Genomic DNA, 20,950 nt, shown 5'->3' with positions numbered 1-20,950 from the left:
CAATTAAGAGCTTGCTGTATGATTCAACACTGGTGTGCTACAGATACCACATGTACCATACAACATATAGGTCTACACTACTACAGAGCACAAAGGAGGCTGATTTTACTTTACTAGGCCATCCTTCTTTTTGCAGTGAGTCTCCTCACTTAATGTTCATGCTGGAAAACACCTGGACAGATGCCAAGTTCATTCTCCAGATCATGTGTGAGCTGAATGTTCTGCCACTGGCTCTTCAAATAACAAACATCTCTGGGAATGTCATGGTACACTTTTATTACTTTCTGCCCCTTTCCATTGTCCCACAAAAACAGTTCCATGTTTTCTGTGTTTCATTTGCTAGTTTTAATTTGTAAACACTGATTGAGACTACATGATACTGTAAAGTTTTTGCTGTGATGAGTGCGAGAGTTCAATGATCTAGTCAAGTAATAATGTAAAACTTCCATAAACATAGCACATTTGAGTGTGCATGGTGATGATAGAGAATAATAGTAATGCTAGGTGAACTTAAAAATAGTTGAAGGACATTGTGTAGTTTATTTTTGTATGTCAGTGTTTTCTATGCTTTGCTTTGAATTCTTTTTTCACCCCTCTCTATAGTCGAGGACAATGATGGGTGGACGATCTGAACGTAATGAGTTCTTGCTGCTTCACGCATTTTATGAAAAAGACTACATAGTGCCGGACAAACAAGTTTTTAAAAAGCCTCCGCAGAAGCTGGTGGGTCCAGTTTTTCTCTTTCCAAGAATTTTTATTAAAAAGAAAAAAACATTCTTCTATCTTTTGCATATTACTGTTCTATGAGAGCATGGAAAATCCAAACATATGTTAGATATAACATCTAACTTAATGTTACAGCTTATGCTTAATTATATTTTTTTTGTTGCTGTTGAGTTGATAATGGAGAAATGTATGGTTTAAAGTGACAGTGTAACACCTTTTCCATTGTATTGCAGATCTATGGAAACTCGGTCTTTTAGTTTAAAATTGAAATAAGCTAAGTACTTGGCTGTGTAGGGAAACACTTAAGAGAAAGATAGTCTGTGCTGCTTAATAGATGCACATTTGCCCTACAATTATTTTGCTCATGAACAGTATTTCAAGTATAATTTGTAAGGTGGGTGACTTGAGAATGTGGATAAAATATCCAAGGGTATTAAAAAAAATTCATTTGGGTAATACCGGTGTAAATAATACCTATAGAAACATCTATATGTTTGTTAGTAAACAAATTAGAATTGGAGAATGTATTTGTATTTGACTATATTTTGCTTTTTTAGTTTTACTTTTAAATAAGTTAAACAACAAATTCCAAAGCAGTAAGTTCTGTTGATTGTATTGGTGCATCAAAGCAGTGCTGGAATTTTAAATGATTCAGAATAGCATTGAACAACTGGGAGAAAAATTCTTAATACAACAAGACAAACAGGAGAATCCTCTTCAGGTCACTAATAACAATAGTTGAGGTTTTTGTTTGTTTTATTAAAGCCCAGCCTTTGTATTTCCAAAAACTACATTTGAATTGGGCAATAATATTTCTTCTGGGTCGTGAATTGATTTTCTTCCTAGTGTTGACTTTTACAGCAAGCCAGAAAATGTATGCTAGTGCTGTGTTGAATGATGACATTCTTTAAAGTCTTTATAATCTCTTGTTAGCAGTTTGTTCCTATAGGAGTTGGTTTGAATGCTGTTTTGACATGTAGAGAGCTTTAATAAGGATCATGATGAAAACACCATGTTTTGCATGTATTTTAAAAGGAACTCTGTGCACTGGCTCCCAATTTCATATTTGATTTGCCAAAAATAACTCCTCCAACAGTGTAGAAATCTTGGAGACCAGATAATGACTTTTTTAAATGCCAAATGTAGGTGGATGAAGATGAAGATTTTGAAGATCAGAATAAATCAAAAATAGGGAAAAAGAAAGCAGCATATGCTGGGGGCTTAGTCTTGGATCCCAAAGTCGGTAAGATGTGGCAATTTCCTTTCTTCTATGAGAGACAGGTAGGTTATATTAATGCAGAGAGATTGGAATAGGCAGTCTGTGTATCTAGTGGGAGTTTGGTGTGGTGGTTTGGCGGGGGTGTTGCTGCATGCAAGAAAATTCCCAACATTGATTGTGGAATTACTTATTCTTGGGACATTTATTTCTTAACTTTTTCTGAGAAGATTATGGTCTTGCGAGGAATTGGGACCATATATCTGTGTATAATTTTCTAATGGACACGTAAGTTTTCTTTCAGTTTCTCCTCTATGTGGGGAAAACTGTACAAGTGTCCTATAGTAACACAGAAGCTATCTGTTCAACTCTGGTGAGTTAATGGGGTTGGATCGTTCCACTTCTGACAGCTTTCTATAATGGGCAGTGGTGCATCTCAGCAGCTACTTTAAGGGATGTGGTACAGTGTATTACTGTCACTTAAATATTAATTGTGGAGTTGGATGAAGTCCTTAGGGAGACTGAGTAACTATGACTTTTGTTTTAAACTCTGTTTTAGGTTTTTATGACAAGTTTATTTTGCTTCTCGACTTCAACAGCTTGTACCCATCGATTATCCAGGAGTTCAACATCTGCTTTACCACAGTGCAGCGACTGTCATCAGAAGCACAGAAAAGGGCAGAGGTTTGTGTGCTTTAACTTGTGAGTGAAGTTACACTGTCTTAACTTAATTGCATTTTCTGTGAATCAGCTTTTGAAGAAACTTTTCTTTTTCACTGTATAATGGTTTTTTCTCCCCTCTCACACATAAAAAAAGTGATTCTTGTTTAAAGATGCATCATAGTAAGTTTTGGGTTGGGATTTTTTGAATATTACATGTCTGTCATATTCCTTTCAGTAATACTCTATAGAATCTTGGTAAGTTCTCTCCTATCTAAATAAAATCTTGATAGCCTCATGAAAGAAGATTTTTTAGTGAGATGCTGCTGGCCCTTTTCAGCCTTAGGTCGTCCTAGCAATTTCTGAGCTCCTTGACCAATTTCATCCTAAGCTGGTAGAAGCTTTCTCAAGTTTATGTTGCCACAGAATTCATGCAAACATACCTGAATGAGAGAGACAAGTCTCATGCTTCTGCCTGGGGGAAAGAATGCAATATGAGCTCAACCCTTCTTAGACTATGTGTGTGTCTTGAGAGTGTGTGTCAGGGAGTGATACTGCGACTGTGTCAGCTGCAGGACCAGCTTCATGGAAATTCATACAGCATTAAACTGTATTAAACACAACTGAAAAACCTCCTGAAGGTGTAGTTCCACATACTGTTTTCTCAGCAGCTGTGTTGGCCGTGGCTTATCCGTGGCTGCTTATTCACATTTCCCCAGTTGTGCTGGCACAGTTGTTGTTGGAGCTGTGCAGTAAGCTGAAGCAGTGAGCTGGTCAGGTCTAAAGGTTAAACCTGAGGCTTTTATTTTTAACTGGTATCAGCTCACAGGTTGGAATTAGCGTGTTGTGCATAAGTTGTTATGGGACATAGTTAGTCCTATAACAACTGAAATATCAGTACCATAGCAGAAATGAGGGAAAAAGTATGTGGAACTGTCCGTGAGTTCCTCCAAACTCTCTGTGGATATACCCTGCTTTCTTAAGTGTGCTTCAAACTGCAGCAGCTCATTTTGATTTCTGTCATGGTATGATATTTATTCAGGTTTTGGTGTCATTTCTTTTTATGGTTCTTCCTAGACTGCGTTGCTAAACTTACCAACCTCATAGTATCTCTTTTGCCCTTTCTTTGTATATTTGTCTGTCTTTCATTGTGCTTGAAATTTCTTTCCATTTTTGCTGAGCAACTATTTCTTTGGTTATGTTAACAAGAAGAATGTATGCTTTCTGTTATGTTGTTGTTTTGCTATAATCAAGAGTTGCTTTGGATGGAGTTTTCATTCTGTTGTTACTGTTGATTTCTCTTTTGTCAGTTATTCAAAGTATCAGTTCCACAGAGCATGTGCTCCATTTTACTGTTCTGAACACCAAAAATACTTGGGCAATAATAAAAAAAGGATGGATTTTTTTCACATGGAAAGAATTGCTTGTGTGTGCACTTTTCTGTATATTTTTATGTGTATATATATCTAAGAGTGATAGTATGCGTGTGTTTTAGTTATCTGGATTTACATACACACACATACATTTAAAAAAAAAAAAATCTTCCTGCTACTAGACCATGTCTCTCTTGGGTTTCTCCCAGACAGACACAGGCTTAGTCCCTGTCCCCCAGGACAGACTAAGTAATACAGTTAAATACCACAAAAATACCTCTCATGCTTGTTCTAAACTGTGCTTTAGGTGCTCTGCAGGAATAGATACAAGCTGTGTAGTTTTGGGTTTTTTCCTCAAGCTTTTCACTTAACACATTAAAATCTAATCTTCAAGCAAAAAAATGGTAAGCAGTGGTGATCATTTGACAGGTCACAGAAGAGGAAGAAATTCCAGAGCTTCCAGACCCATCTCTGGAAATGGGAATTTTGCCTAAAGAAATCAGGAAACTAGTGGAGAGAAGACGGCAAGTTAAGCAGTTAATGAAACAGCCAGATTTAAATCCTGACCTTTATTTACAGGTGTGTTTTATAGAACTCCTTTGATTTTTCTCCCACTCCCCTTAAGTGCCCTGATCAGCCTTGCAGAATAGGGATGATTAGTAGTGAGCAGTGATTGTAATGTGCTTTACTTGTAGCCCATCACTGCTGCAGACTATATAAAAAGCTGTGAATGTAATTGTGAACATTAAATTCTGTTCTCTGTTGGCTATGGTTGTATCATTTTTGCGGGTTATGTTTCTTTTCAGTATGATATCAGACAGAAAGCTTTGAAACTCACCGCTAACAGTATGTATGGCTGCCTGGGATTTTCCTACAGCAGATTCTATGCCAAACCTTTGGCTGCTTTGGTGACGCACAAAGGGAGAGAGGTAAGTCGTTAAGCAGGTTATACACGTATGTAAAAAGGGTGAATTTAAGTCACCTAGTTTTTCATTGAATAGGAGAATGGTCTTGTTTTTGAACCTGCTTTTGGTGTCAGAACTGTATTTTTTATCTTTCTTGTACTGCAGACGTTGGGAAAAAATGAAACGTGTCTAGAAGAGAATCAGATAAATGTCTGAAAACGTATGACAAGTTGAAACTCTAGCTAGAGCCTTATTTGGAATGAACCTGCTTAGTTTCAGTGGGCCAGATAATGGTTACAAAATAATCAAGGGTGCTGTCACATTTTACATGAATTTCCAGTTCTGCTTGATGGGTTAGTCTTTGATTCAGTGGTATGCTTCAGCTTTGGATGAGCTTGTCTTTGGCCAGGCTGTCCTATGCCCTGGTATGTTGAGTTCCCAAAACCCTAAAGTTCGTGACAGGGCTAATTAATCACATGGTGATAATGGATTATGGCCTTATTTTCAGAAACTTTGTTCCTTAAATTGAAACTTTGCATTAGCCTGAAGAGGCCAAATTTTATTTTAAGAGTTGCTAACTTTTTATAGGCAAAACTACTCTTGCTATTGATTAGGATGGCAGCTGAATGCAGACCACATCAGTTTCATCTCAGTGGGAAAAATAGTTAAAGATCCAAAACATACCACTGATATACAGTGTCTTAAACCACATTTTTTTCATGATGCTTCATATTAGTTCTTTATAGAAGGGAACACTAAGCAGGAATATGCAAAGGTGCCAGGAACAGACATGACTGGATGGCCGGTCAACTTTTTAGTTGAGCAGGGAGACAGATGAGTTCACGTTGGTGTTCAGAGGCACATACTCCCTGTGGTGTGAGATCACAGCTCTCCTTGCTGTGGACTACCCAGTGCACCAAAGGTCCATTTACGACCCCCAACTGGTGTGCATAGGGGCATTTTGTTTCTGGTAACACATCTTTGTTTCTTAAAAGTCTAAGCAGTTCTCTGGAGACAACCCCACATTTACTGTCCTCCCAGCTTATGTAATCAGTATATTTAACCTTGTACACATATTTAACTAGGAAATAATTTCCAGATTGGGTAACTGTAAATGTGCTATGCATCCATGTGAATTCAAAAGTAAATGTTTCCTTTGAGGAAGTAGTATCTGTTGTTGTTGTTGTAAGATTCTGATGTATTTATCTACAATGTTGACATTGAAAGTAGCTGAGTATCATAGCTTTATATTTTCTAGCAGTATTTTGTAAATCACGAATTTGACTTTTTGGGGTTTTTTTATGATCTGCATTAGTCATATGGAGCATCTGTCACAAACTGGGTGTTGTGTGGATTCTTGAGCTTTTGGCCTCTGTTAAGGGAGGGAAATATTTTTTATTTGCACATACAGTTTATTCTCAATTATCTGTGACTTATCAGTTCTGAGATAATGGTGCATGGAATTCTCGTGTGCCTGCATTATGTTCCAAAGTGATGGTGGAATGGGAGAATCCTGAATAGGCGATACAGGATGTGCTAGGGAGCTCTTTGAGACACTTTCTCTTACATAGTTGATTTTTGGTTGGAAAGGATTTCTTACCTCTTAAATTCTGGTGGCGCTAGACCTGGGCTTGCTTCTGCCAAGCCTTTGCACACATTTGAATCTTCGTTTTTGTACTTACTCTGAGTTTGGGGAAAAGCTTAATGCTATGGCACAGTGTTGCCTGCAAGTGTGTTATACCCAGTGCAGGTCTAAAAGTTCCTCTGTGAGCTGGAAGCACGGGAGGGAGATGCCAGTGAAAAGTCTGTGGGAGCCAGTCTGCATCTGGCAGCACTAGTGCTGAGCTCAGTGGGGCGATACTGTCTCTTGGTAGGTCTCTTCCGTACAGTACAGCACCTCCTATAGAGCTAAAACTGTCTCCCCCCCCCCCCCCCCCCATTCTTTGGGGTAGATTAGTATTCGTTACTCTGGAATACTGTTGATATAAGAAACTTTTGAAAATTTGGTAATTTTTCAGGGCAATCTGTAATTTTGTGCTTCTGTGTAAGTATGATAGATTCTGATGAAATATGCTGTATGTGCTCTGGTCTGAAAACTTGCATTTTTAGGTAGGTAGTCAATGAACAGATACAGTTTTCTTAGTTCCTTATTTCTTGAGTAGTAGTTTTTGCCATAAAAGATGACACAAGAGGACACCTTAGTTTTTTGGGTTTTTTTAAGTTGAAATATTTCATCTGGAAAATACTACTTTAACATTTTATATTACTCTTTCTATTCATAGTTTCCTCTTACCACTAAATGCTAATATAAAAAGAGGTGAATGTTAAGTATCAGGAGATTTGGGTTCTTTTTATGAAAAGGTTAATTAAAAAATAACTGTTACGGAAAAATGTTACTGGTCTAAATTTAAATGTTTTTTTCTGATGATTAGTAAGTGATACTTTTTTCTTTTTTTTAATTTGTGGAGGGGAGTAAATGCAGGTAGGCTTGTAGATGTCTAAGTGAAAAAGTACTGTGTGGGATGAAAACTGAACTTAATATTTGCACTAACACAATTACAGTTCAATCTTAACAGAATAATTGAAAGTGTGAAATATATATTTCAATTTGAAGAAGTTATTGAAGCTCATCATAGCATTAAGTTTTAAGGTAGCTGAGCAAGAATGAGTTTTGATGACTTCTGTAAATTGCTGCTCTCTAATTATGTGACTGAAGACCCTTTTGCTGAAGCTGTGGGAAGGACCAAGTACTGCAAGCGTCTGATGCCAAGTGCTACCTACTACCTCTCCCGGACTGTAACTTCTCTTTGTGGTTTGGCGATGCCAGTGCACTAAAAGTAGTGGACCTGCCACGAGGTTCCTTATAGCGACTAAAAGTTCTTGTAATTACACATTGCCATGTTAAAAACTTGTTTATAACTGTGCTAGTGTTTGACATGTTCACTTCATTTTGATGGCAGAAGTATTAAGTTTGATGTGGAAGGGCCATTTATAAAGCCAGATCGTAGCACTAGGACAGAGTGTAATCCGTAAGAGCTCAGTTGTCTTCAGTCAGCCTGAGCGAGACACCAGCTAGCGCTTGACCTTTACGAACCTTAAGACCTGCACTAAGCTTTACGACTCTGCCTGTACGCAGGCTGGATCCAGCGGAGAGGTTAGCCTCTGTCATTCCAGTGAAGATGGTGTAATTTATGTGGATAGTGTAGTAATGGTAGTGAGTTTTCACTAGATGGCGATAGAGACCTTGAGATCATTAATCAATTAAGACTTTCATTTTTGTCGCAACGTGTTTTAAACGTTGACTATCAGGTTTTACAAATGGGTTTTCCTTGTTTATTTTTTTCAGTTGTGGGTGATCTCTAGCAGGGAAGATGGGGCCTATCAGTGTGAATTTGTCAGAATTTAATGTATTGTATATCACAGGTAGACTGGTGAAGTTTCGATGTATTTTGATGGGAATTAAAAGGGCAAAAATTTAGGGTGGGAGGGAGTTAAAACTATAGTTCAGCTCTGTTTTGACCTTTTTTCAAAATGTAAATGTTTTCCTGTTTTGATCATTAGGAATGCATCAGTTCTTGTTCTTAAAACAAATTTAAAAAAAATTATTTCTGCATTTGCAATCCAAATGTTACATTGTTAATCTGAAATGTGTTAGAAGGATTCCTGGACCTTCCCCCCTGCACCCCCGCCCCCTGTGTTACTAAGTGTTTGCTTGGACATTGCTCTTGTTGTAACTATAGCAGTTGCTTGCACGGAAAAGTAATAGGAAAATATTTAATATATTTTTAGCTGTCCTTTAATGTAATTTAACAACTGGAAACAAGATAAGTCGATGTTGTACAACCAGCCAGCTCTGCACTAGCAGGCAGTGTAAGGTCATGCCTTTCTAGCCTCTTCAAAGGACAAGTCTTTTGATGAAGTGTCAGTTGTCTGATTTCCCAAACGCAGGATGCCCTCTGCTGCAGGATTTTCCTACAGGACAGCAAAGTTGTTGAGAGAATTTCATCTGTAGGCAGCTTGGTTGTTAATGGCTGTCACTCAAAGCTGGGCCTTTTCCAGGTACTTGCATTTTTTCATGTTGGTTTTCGTTGTTGCGTATTTTCGCCCAAGCAGGTAGAAAACTTGTCTTTTGAAGGAAAAGTAACACATTTGCAGTTTTCAACAGCGCTAACAGGTAGATCTAGTGTTACAGTATGCAAAATAAAAAGGGGGAAAGAGGCAATTGGGTTAATTCCAACTTTCTCATTCAGATCCTTTAGATACATTCTCAATTAATAATTACTTTAAGGCACTGGCAGTCAAAAGGAAAGAATAAAAGTGTCTTATTGCTGCAGTCTGGGAAAAGAATGGATGAGGGAGGAGAAAGATGAAGTGAAAAAGATGAGCTCATTTTAAAAAAATTAAGCAAGGGTAGCTAAGCAGGTTAATGGCCATCTATTGTAATTGTCTTCTGTAAGAAATCCAGGCATATCTTTTTTTTTTTTTTTTAATTTTTTTTTTTAATCTTGTTCATCCAGGGAAATGGATCATTAGCTACTTTCTCTTAATTGCACCTAAAACATTGGTTATACAGTCTGCAATAGTTGTCATGTCAGCGGGGCAATTGTCAGACTCCTGTTTTTTTCCTTGTAGTGTGGGAGGAACAGAATTGTTAAAGGAGGGAAAGGAGCCTCCTAAAGTCTCATATAAGCGTGCTGTCTATATTTAAGCAGGGAATACAATATCAATATAACATTTTTGGAAAACTTGGAATTTGATGGCAAAAAGCTAGGCAAAGAGTTTCTTAATTGCTTTTAAATATAAAAATGGCAATCTGAAATCTTACAAGAAATAGTGCTAAATTGTTGCGGTGGCCCTAAATGGAAACTGCTGGGGTCAAACCAGTTGTCACTGTTGGTAAATTTATCATTATGTATGCAATTGTGAGCCAGTGAAAAAGCTATGTACGTTATTCTGCATGCTAATATCCAAAAAGAGTTAGAATAGACATTTCAAAGGAGAGGCTGCTTACAGTCTGAAAATGCAAACTGAGTACCAAGTAGTAGAAAAATTATGGAACATCTTAACATTCGTTGAAATGAAATACTACGATTGTTAGTCAAGTGCATGAGATGACATCTGGTCTGATAAAGACTTCTGCATCTCCAAGGAGAGGAAATGAAACGTTTCAATTAAGAAGAATGGCCAGAATATTTTGGGTGAGGAAGAAATCAGTGTGGAGGAAAAATATTTATTTTATTTTATTTATTTTTATTTTATCTTGGGTGGTGGTGTGGGTTGTTTTTTGTTTGGTTTTTTTTTTTTTTCACTGGGCAGAAAGGTTTTATTTAATGGATATTCACTGAGAAATGTTTAGGAAGATTGATCAGATTCAGATTGATTGTACAGCAAGTCAGATGAATAGAGACTTTCTTTTTTGTGACTACTTATTTTAAGATTGTGCTATCATGAGAGGTGTGGTGCCTCTCACTTCCTGACTGCTGATTTCTGTGGATGGGTTGTAGCAATTGCATGGCCCCATGGTGAGTTGGATCAGCCTGGTGATCTGAGTTGAAAACTAACTCTACAGGAAAACCAAATTGATTTTTGTTGGATCAATGACTCAATGACTCGCCGCATGCTCTTAGAGCCGGTAGAAAGGAGGTTGGAAAGTGGGAGCAGACTCAGTATGAGATATAAGGGGTCAGTTACGACCAGCCTATTTTCAGCTCACACCCGACTGAAACCGTAGGGTTAGTGTTAATAGGATGAACACGTGGGGATTTGGTTTGTTTTTTTCCTCCTTCTGTACTTTTGTTTCTTCTTATGGTTTCCTGTCTTGTATTTTGTTCCTGTCTTGCCAGAAGACACAGATTTTGCTTGCTTCCTATCTTAACCTGGCTGACTAGGGAACAAAATACTCCTCACCCAAAATTGTGGTAAAACTGAAAAACGGGGTACTGGGAGACCTTAAAGAGCAAGGTCTCTGGCACATTCTCTGTATCTGAAATGTAACAGCACGTCCCCTTGTAGCAGCCATCTGTCTTGGGTAGAGGGCTGGTACCTCAGGATCGGGAGAGGTAGAAATGTCTGTCCACATCCAGTGGTAACAGCAAAGATTCTCAGGTGTGCAGTAAAATATTGGGGCATACACTTGAATCCTGCAAATCCCAAAGTTTGCCATGCTTCAACTTTAGAATAACTAAAATCCTTTAATCTTACCTGGAGAGATTATGATATTAAAAAGACAAAGATTCTTACATGGTTCTCTTCTTCAGATACTGGCATAGAGGTGCCTCATAAATGGGAGATATAGGAACACAGGAGCCTGTAGGCTATGAAGCTGAGAGCTTTGGCAACATCACACCACCACTTGTAAACTGCTGAGGTTCTGTTTTCAAACAAATTGATTTTTCAATACCCACTGTTAAGGTTGGAAGAATACAAATGCTAATTGCTGTCCTAATGTTTTTCTCCACTTGTATATTCGTTAGCACTACAAGTCTTTGCAGTACACATTTTCTTCGTTCATTAGTAGCTTGCCATAAAATATTTCAGGTTATGAGATTTAACAGAAGTTGTTTTTCTGGGTGTTATTGCTGCGCTCATTTGTGTCAAACATTTATCTTAAATTAGATGTTGGCCTGTTCTAGAAACCATGGATTTGGATATCTAGATGGTAATAGAGTTTTCAAAATAAGAGACACTTCAAATTAGGGGGAAAAATAATTTTCCTTTTCAAGCATTATTCCTAAGAAAAATGATGTAACTGAAGTGTCTGTCTTCCACGAGACTTAAATAAATATTCATAATGTCCTTCAAAGATATGACACCTTGATCTCATAATCAGAAAGTTTCATGTAGTTCCTGGGAATGTTGCCCACTGTGCAAAAGCTCACTGTTGCACAACAAACTGTGTTAGAAGCTCTTTTTTCCATCCACAATTACATGATCTATACTTTATCCTCTTGTATGAATACTCATTTGAGCCTACTAGATCTGCTGGTTTCAGGCAATGCTTTAAGGGTGGTGATGATCCTACTCTGACATACAGGGAGAGGCTGAGAGCTGGGTTTCTTCAGTCTAAAGAGAAAAAAAAGTTTAAGGATGGAATTAATTGTGGTCTTCAACAACCTAATGGGGGCTCTCAAGAAGAAGCCAGACTCTTCCCAGAGATGCACAGCCTTGCGCCAGGCAGGAGGTTGGGTTAGATTATGCCCAGAGATTCCTTCAAACCAAAATTGTTTTATGACCATCAGTTCAGAAGTTCCTTTAATTCACACTCAGATTTATCACCGAGGTCAGCTACATCCAACAGATGCAAGAGTAGCAACTTGTCATTTCAAGTGAAGAAAACTCGAAGGATGAAGACATTTCAGCAGTGATATTTGTCTTACCAGACTGTTTTGGTTTCAAAGCTAAAAAATATCTTTGCTCTGAGTACTTCGAATGCAGGTTTTGCTGTATAGATCAGGTTGTGTGGTCTTTTGCGTGTTATGTCCTTTCACTGGGCCTGTGCCAAGATTCATTGGCTTAATTTAGAAGATACGCATGAACGGCTTATGCTATTTTCAGCATCAAAATATACTTATGAGACATATGAAACAGTTTGTTCAAGACCTTTATCTGTGGAAGGTGGACTGTCTCTACTGCTGCAGGTACAATACCACCTTGTAAGGATATAGGAGATCTTGGTGGGCAACACAAAGGATTCTTGAGAAGCGGATATTGTTTAAGGAGCTGGGCCATACCTGAGGCAGATCTCTTAATGTAAATAAGCAATGTTAGAAGCAGGGGAACCTGTCAGTCAGGCACATAGCCTAAACTAATTTGTTCAGACTTCCTTTGTACTAGAAAGAGGGCAGTGTCAAAGCTGGATGAAATAAATCCCCTCAAATTTTAAGCATGATACATGATTGAAAGGCACATGAAAGCTTAACTTATGCTTGCTCTCTCTGTTTGCTGTCCTTCCAGTGGTTACACATAATGTAATGCAGGAGATGTTGCTGGTGGTAGCGTTGTCTTTAGCTTCAGGTTATGCCCTTTATCAAACTTACTGGGTAAGGTTTCAGGGAGTAGGATTAAATTATATATGTTGATATCTACTGTACAATTTGATACTCTGTGTGTTTGCTGATTTGAGCCACTAGAAACAGTTGCTCCATAAATCCTATTTCAACACCTGGATTAGCATAAGAAAAAAAAAAAATAATCCAGTTCCCTTTACCTTTCATATTTAGTCTTTTATGTTTTGGTATGTTGTAACTGACAGACTTTAAAAAGAGCAAGAAGTAGTGTTTTAGGTTGTTGGGGGTGGGAAGTGGTTCCCACTTGTGTCACTGAAATGCAGCGCTCATCAAGCAGTGCTCATCAAAAACGGATAATGTCGGAACGTTATTTGAACCTTGCTGTGGGGATTAGTTTCTGGCAGTCATTTCTATGTGAGCTTGTGCTAGTCTTGGTGATTACATGAGACTGGAGAAACTTAAAAAATTTGGATAATGATGGTTGGTAAGCCCTGGGTTTAAAAAAAAAAAAAAAGGTGCTCTTTTGACACGTAGCCTTTATGAATGATGATTCTTCATTCCTCCTGAGACAGGAACAGATAGCCATAGCAAGCAGTTGCATGGCTGATTCATCTCAGATTGATCATGCCTTGTTAAGTTACTGCTTTCTTTCTAATTACTTGCCTTGTTCTTGAAACAGACCAGAAATTGGCAAATTTAAACTATTGGAAGTTATCAGAAAAGCAGGACTGTGTAATAATATGCTGTAATGAAGTTCAGGGTCATGATTCCTGAAATGCCTGGGTAAGAAGGGTTTCTGTGAGAGAGAGATAGAAGACCTCGAGTTACAAATACTTTTTTTTATCCAAAGAATGTGAATCTGCAGAACAGTTGCCAGGGAGAAGCATAACTATAGTAAAGTTATCACTCTATACATGGGCTGTTTTGCCCTTCAGTTTGGTACTTTGAATTGTTCTGCATGCGGCTTCATTCAATTAGGCAATACCACAGTTGGCACGCTAATAATTTATTTTCTATTTTCTCTGGCTGCCTTCAGTGCAAAGAATGTTTTCAGTGTTAACTTCATTCCTCTTCCTTGATGCTTTTAATTTTACTGGGATATCAAACTGTCACAGGCTTTGTTGTACTGTAATTTGGAATTGGCATGTGGAAGACTGCCACGAAACCAGAGGGATGTCTCAGCCCTGTGCTCAAGTGTATTGCAACCTTCCTGTTGGTTTTGCTCCAATTGGAATTTTACTTGTTGAATCTAAAACTTCCTTGGCTGTACACTTTGATTTTTGAACCTAGATATAAGTCAACGACAGCTGAAGTTTTGGTTTTCATGTGACCTCCTTAATTTCTCCCCTTACTCCACCCCGTCTCCCTCAGAACTCAACATCATCAGCATCTTTGAACTTAGGCAAACACCATTTTTGTATTTGCTCAGAAATCTGTTGGTTTCTTTAAATCGTAATAGCTCCTCTGTCTTGATGTTTTAATATGTATCGTACCTGGGTTTTTTGGTTCAATGCATAACTTCATATTTTTCAACTTAGAGTTAAAAGTAGTCATCCTGGAGCTAAAGAAAAATCAATGAGAAGCCTGTACTTAGACTGAGAACCCCTGCAGAAAGCTTTGATTAGAGAAAAGCTTTAGATCTGACTCTTAGACTCAATTGTCCATCAGGTGGCCAGTCATTTTGGCATGTACTACTGTATACCACAGATGCTAGAGATGGAAAAAGGTCTATTACATCATGTAGTTCATCTTTCCAAGTATGTATATAGTTACTTCAGCAGAGACACAACTCTTCATGTTTTGTTGTTGGTTTTACTGACTTTTTTGTTGTTAAAGGCTGTTGTCCTTCAAGAAGCCACTTCTAATTTTAATTTTTCCGTGGTTTTTGATCTGATTGCTTTTTGTGATCACCAATTTTTAATAGATTTAAAGACAGAAGATGAGCCTCCCTTCAGTAGGAATGTGTTAATTGACAGGTGTCCTGAAGTTCCGCATTCTTGGCAGTGGTCCAGGATGACAGAGCAGTAATGATTTAGAAACTGCCATTCCTTCCTGGTGAAAGGATTGGAGGAAATCTGTGAAGTTATTAGCTACTACTCACTTCCAACAAATTGTGAGATCATTATAGTGTCTAATTAGTTGAGATTACCTCCTCTATGCATAGTGTTTGGGTGGTGTTTTTTTTTAAAGTCCTTTACATGCTGTCTTATGGCTTGCACCAATATTATTTTTTTTCTCTTCTCTTTAATGTTCTGGATGGTTACTCTGAGGATTTGAGTGAGGGATCATGTTCCTATCTCTGTGTGGTGTAATTAGTACAGCTATTTAAATGTTATCTGGAACCCATTTACCCCATCTGTCAGTTGCTGCTTAGTTCAGTGGAAATGCTTTTATGTAAATCACAGAACAATACTTCTGACTTGTAACAAGATTGGGCTGAATTTAGGGGACCGAAACACTTCGTCCTGGAATAAAAATGTCTAGCTGAATTAAGGGGAGAAGATTATAAAAGCTGACACTTTTAAAAAGTGTATTATGCTGACATATGTATATATATAAATTGAATTAGCTGTGATACTCCTACAGTGGGAAACTTCCCACTGATTCTAAAAAATTTAGGGAAAAGCTGGCACACTTGAAATTTTCCTCCGGATTTGCATGCTACTTGGTAAATTGGACCAATGTTCCTTGATACCTTTTTGCAGTAGGCTACAGTTTCTGCATTTCTCTAACACCAGCTCTTCAGCTGGTCTTAGAATATTTGGAATTGATGCCTGACGGGGTGCGGGGCAGATGCTTTCCTTTTACTCCCTTCAAAGTAATTTCCTGATGAAAGTGGGTCCTTCTACGGCTAGGAGATATTTTCACTTTGCAGGAATCCAGTGGTGGTCTTAATGATTTTGATTGCTCTTAGGCTTCTGTGGAAGAGTCTGTCCTAATCTTGGCTTATTGTATAACCACATAACAAATACGATTTTTCTTCTTCCATGCAAATAAAAACAACCCTCTCTTCCTCCCACCCTCCTTTAGTGTGCAGACCTTTTGCCATCTGATACTTTGGTGGTGGATCTTGAACTTTGATTTGATAATTCAAATATTTAAAAGAATTATGAAAGTCTCTCATCTTTCACGTATGAGCAAGTCATCTAGTTTTGGGTTTTTTTCAGGAAGTGGGCTTCTGACATGCTGACCAAGGGAGGATTAATAAATTGTGGCTTTTGTTTGTCTCTCAGTTTTCAGCCTGGAGTGTAAGCTTGTGTCACTTTGTCATAAATACTGTGTTAAATTACAGCAATTTTTTTTTTTTTTAAAGAAACTGTTTGATTTTTTGCCAGGGATTCCTGAGCCATCTAGTAATAGTTTCAGGGATCCTATTCCTTCTCTGAAAATCAGTGCCAATTTTGGACTGTGCAGCTGTCCCAGTTTCCTTTTCATTAATTTTCACTGTAGGAATAAATGTTTGTTGTCTGATGTTTATTATATTAGCTTATTTAAAGTCAGTTATTTCCTTCCCCACATGGATCTTGCTTCACTTTTTTTTTTTTTTCTTCTTTATGCTTCTTAAAAAAGGAATAAATCTGCCAGAAGATATCTGGATGGTAAAGCAATATGAAGTGGCATTTATTTGACTATTCCAGAAATGATCCTTCTGTTATTCCATACAGTACTGCATAGCTTTTGGCTCAGCTGGCCTGCATAATAGGGGAGAGCCTCCCTGCTAAGCCAAGCAACTCCTTTTTGCTTCAAAGAGCATGTAAGGCATGCATGGTAGTAGATTATCACAATTATCAAGTATCAGTACTGACTTAGTAGTTGTCCCTGGCCTTTTCCATCTTAACTTAAGGAAAGCCTGTTTTGTGACTGTCTGGCTGCCCTTCTCTCTGAGAGGAACTGGGGTTAATAGTTTATTAATAGTTTGTGTTGTACGTAGAACATCACAGGCTTGCTATGTGCTCTTGAGAATAAGGATTTTTTTGCAATTTTATATAACGTGATGTTTCGTTCTCCATTTAAGCTCTTCAGCCAGCCAGTGTTGGAAGCAGGCATCGTTAACAGTGTTTGGATTTTTATGGTGTGATAAGTTTTTCTTATTTTAAAACAAACAAACTTTTTGCATGCTTCGCATAATATGGAGGTATGGGTTTTGTCTTTTATATTCAATATTTGTGTCAAGATCAGTAGTTGGTTTGGGACTACAGTTATCCACCATAAAAAGACCAGTGACTTGCACTTGTTCATGGCAGGAAGACTTGGTGCTCCCTGAGGTTCTGATCTGTTGCAGTGAGTGCTGGGGCAGATGGAGTTTGGGAAAACCTGAGCCAATATGCATACCCATAATGAAAGGACTCCTTTACATGTTTTGCTTTTAACTGCTTTTTAAATGCAATGGGTGCAGGTACTTAAATATTGAGTCAGCTGTACTTAAAGTGTTTGGAAAAAAGAGTAGCATGAATTGCAAATAGATTTTCCTAGACAGCAAGTAATTTATTTCCTTTTTATTATTTTATTTCTCTTTTCCTCTTTCCTGTCTTCCATGTTTCTTCCCAAGCAAGTATTGAATCATCCTTTTTGGTGTGTGCTTACTTGGGGGTGGAGGTGGAATGAAGGGGGGAGTGGAATTGTTGGTGGGTAGTTCAAGAGGAGAATAATTGTCCAGAAATACTAGCAGCTTCTCTGATAACTGCAACAGCCTTGAAGTTAAAACCTGGGGGAAAAGAATGAAAATTACTCTTACCCCAGCGTTTAGATCAGTCAGTGAATGCTGAATGTCAAGAATAAACCAAAACAATCTGGAGAAGATAGCCATGGATCTTCAAGTCACAAAAATAACCTGGAAACACCAAATGCTCAGAACCAGTAAAGAGAAATACTGCATCACGCTGGAGGGCAAACAACTTTGTTAGTCAAAAAAGCCTTGGATAATTAGTTCTATTCTGTATTTACAATTAACATAGCAAAATAAAATTGAGCTCTCTGTAAGTTAAACTGGAGAGTCAGTCTCTGGATTTAAACAGATTCCTTTTAACTGAGGGCTGAGAAGGAAGCTTCTCATAGGGGAGAGCACTAGCCTTGCTGTGCTGCACCTGGTACTGGACTTCCTGGGAAAGAAATGTAGGTGGGATACAGCATGAAGTCTGTACGTTAGGGCGAGAACCAGTGTTTGACTGGTTTTGGGTTTGTATTTGGGGTTTTTCTTTTTTTTTTTTTTTTTTTTTGTTTTTCTCTCTCTACAGAAGAGAGCAGCTGGGTAAGATCTGTGGAAGTTGTACTTCCAACTCTGCTCCTTTTTTGCTGATGCCTTGTGTTGAACTCTTCCTGGAGGATGAAATGTCTCTTGGCACATTTGTTGCCATCTGCTGTTTGTTGATAAGGCTTAGTTAGCACTTTTCCTAGGAAAGTGCATGACACAGTTTCAAGAACTGCTTCATTTACCTGTTGCTGTGGGACTAGGCAGGCCCTGTTCTAAATGTTTTCCAGCTGGTACGTATCATTACTGTTTCAGATGACTAACATGAAAAACGGTAATCGAAGCTACAAGCCTATTATGTAGTAAGCTTTAATTAGTTAAACTGCTTCGTATTCATTTACTGTTGGTGTTAATGCTCTTGAAATTAATTGGCACTAAAAGGGGTTCAAAGTTTATATGCAATCATTGCTGTTATAGTGTGCTATATTACTAGGTAACTTGGCTTATTAGGTGATTTCATTCTCGATTATTGCTGCAAGTTAACAAGACCAGAGTAATTATCTCATAAACAATAGCCTTGCTTCAAGACAGATACAGCCAGACCCTTCCCGCAGAGTTCTAGTGCCTGCTGTATTCTAGGGAATAGGCAAGGGTGGGCTATCAACGCATGTCACCCAGCAGCAGATGGGGAAGTTTTTTAGAAAGTGGGATAGCACACTTTCAGATCTTCTGTTATGCTAATAAAGGTTTTGTGTGAGAACGATAGCAATGTCAATAGCCATAATCTATCAATGACATCAACCCCTGGCATGTGCAAGCCATCAAAGCAAACACTGAATGCCTTTGTATGCATAGCTGGACAGTATAAACCAGTTGCTACTAGAGTGAAGGTCATCTCTCATTTTCCTAGAATAGACTAAATACCTAGCATACACATTCATTAAACTTTTTTTGGACAGAAGTTGTGATTTGGTTAAAATGGAAAATTTAGAGTCATGGGAATTGCTAGGCTCCATAGGAATTTGACCCCTAAATAGTTATTCTGTTGTGTGCCACTGGTGTACTGTAATGTGGCTTATATCAGGCTACAAGTGTCTGATGGAAGAAATAATACATTTACTGGATTAATATTATCTAGTAAATGTAAAGCATTATTAAGTAATACATATTTAAAACCTGGTAGGTATTTAATACCTGCTAGGGCGTATATCAGAAATTAATTACAAGTGAAGATGACTTTATTCATCAGTGGAAAAGGGGAAAACTACAAGGGTGAAACTGGAATAGCAGTATGACTGAGCAGTGCCAACGTGCACCTCTGGTGACTCTCCAAAATGCCATTAAGAGAAGATTCAGGTGCTGAATCTCCAGATTTTTAAGTGTCTTGATCTGGGTTCTGATCCTATTTTAAGTCCCTCTTTACAGCTAGCGTGCAAATCTTTATTTAGGACCATCTTTCATGAACTGCCCACAGCAGGTCAGGTATTTATTCCATCCCAGGAAACTCCTGTTTCCAGGAATGAAAAAAGCCTAACCGCTAGATCTCCTTAATTGTCTGTCACTTATTCTCAATCTCTACTTTAGGAATATAAGTTTAACAGATTCAGGAGTGTACTTAGTGGATGGATTTGTTTCATGTAAGACTTTTAAAGATGTCCCTGCGTTTCAAGTGAAAAGGGTGAATAACTGCTTTGCATGGTAGGCTGCTTTAGTATGTTTTGTTAGAAACATCTGCGGAATTTTACAGTGGATGGTTCTTTGTGTCAATAGTAATTTTGCCCTTTTTGAGTAGCATCAGCTTACAAGTTAGAATCTGGAGTATGCAGAGACGTTATAAAGACTTTAAACACTGACGCACATGCAGTGGGTTGACTTTATAGGAATAGTTCTGAAGATAGGATTTAATTTGGGGTATTTTAAGCTAAGGTATTAACCTACTGTTCATGGATAATCTTTAATTTTTTTTTGTTCTTATCTTTAGTATTTACAATTATGACATTTAATCCTCTCCTGTAAGAGATTGTAGTTGCCCAGAATCAAAAAGATGAGGAGCGCAGAAAAAAAATACCTTCATGACTTTCTCATAACCATTACTCTTCAGGTGAGTAGTTCTAAATGTGGAAGGACAGGGCATTGCAGCTTAATTTATGTGCAACCTGCAAAGATAGAGAGGAACCTAAGTGAAGAGAGGAACTGAAATGTGCCCATTTCAGTTGTTTTACACTTTTCAGTAAGGAAGGAAAAGTAAGAATACTTTTAAGATATTACCCTGTAGATGTGATGCTTCTAATGGTAATCTATCAAGTACATCTATCTGATAACGTAGAGAGTTCCTCAGCAGTGGATTCATTTTGATGTTTCAGCCTTGAAATCAAGTTTCCGTGTTTGAGTCTACTAAAATTGTTGGTGTCGTGTGTCTAATAACCCATCTGCCTGAATGATGATAAAGCCTCCTACTTAGTCTGTCTACCTCAAGGGAATAATCGAGCCGGCATCGTGACAATACTCCTCTGAGCCAACAAAATACATTTTTCCCCAGGAGTTCCCTTTGAAACATAATTATTTGTAAGGCAATAGTGATAGGGGCCCTGAAATGAGCCTCAGTGAGGAACAAATAGCAATCTCAAATTGTCTGTCATGTCCAGTGAAGTTAAAAAATAGATAAATAAATAAAATAACAAAAACCCAACCTCACCTTATTTAAAAGGGAGCCAGATAGGATTATATGATGTCTGGTTTTAGGGGGCTGGGCTTGATGACTGAGTTCTGGATTTCTTAGTAGACCTTTTTGCCGTGCAGTGGACTGGAGCCTGCTTTCAGGTTTGCACCATAAAGTCTTGAAGCAATTGTGGTGTTCGGCTTTCCTGCTGTGGCAG

The 20,950-nt window shown here is 38.0% G+C and overlaps 1 protein-coding gene and 1 non-coding gene across 4 annotated transcripts in view; both read left to right on the top strand.

Annotated features, from left to right (window-relative positions):
• The window catches only part of POLA1 (DNA polymerase alpha 1, catalytic subunit), a 215,044-nt gene that overhangs the window by 33,853 nt on the left and 160,241 nt on the right, over positions 1–20,950 (top strand). For all 3 annotated transcript variants that reach the window (XM_075774829.1, XM_075774819.1, XM_075774839.1), the window contains exons 21-26: positions 137–266; positions 604–723; positions 1,873–1,969; positions 2,502–2,626; positions 4,405–4,554; positions 4,782–4,904. In XM_075774829.1, coding sequence (XP_075630944.1) covers positions 137–266; positions 604–723; positions 1,873–1,969; positions 2,502–2,626; positions 4,405–4,554; positions 4,782–4,904 — 745 coding nt within the window. The remainder of the gene's footprint in view (positions 1–136; positions 267–603; positions 724–1,872; positions 1,970–2,501; positions 2,627–4,404; positions 4,555–4,781; positions 4,905–20,950) is intronic.
• Positions 2,224–2,354, top strand: LOC142600219 (small Cajal body-specific RNA 24). The gene has a single exon (XR_012833659.1).

The sequence above is a fragment of the Balearica regulorum genome, chromosome 1 (genome assembly GCF_011004875.1).
Source record: "Balearica regulorum gibbericeps isolate bBalReg1 chromosome 1, bBalReg1.pri, whole genome shotgun sequence".
In the NCBI taxonomy this organism is placed as follows: domain Eukaryota; kingdom Metazoa; phylum Chordata; class Aves; order Gruiformes; family Gruidae; genus Balearica; species Balearica regulorum.
This window is presented reverse-complemented; position numbering and strand designations above follow the sequence as displayed.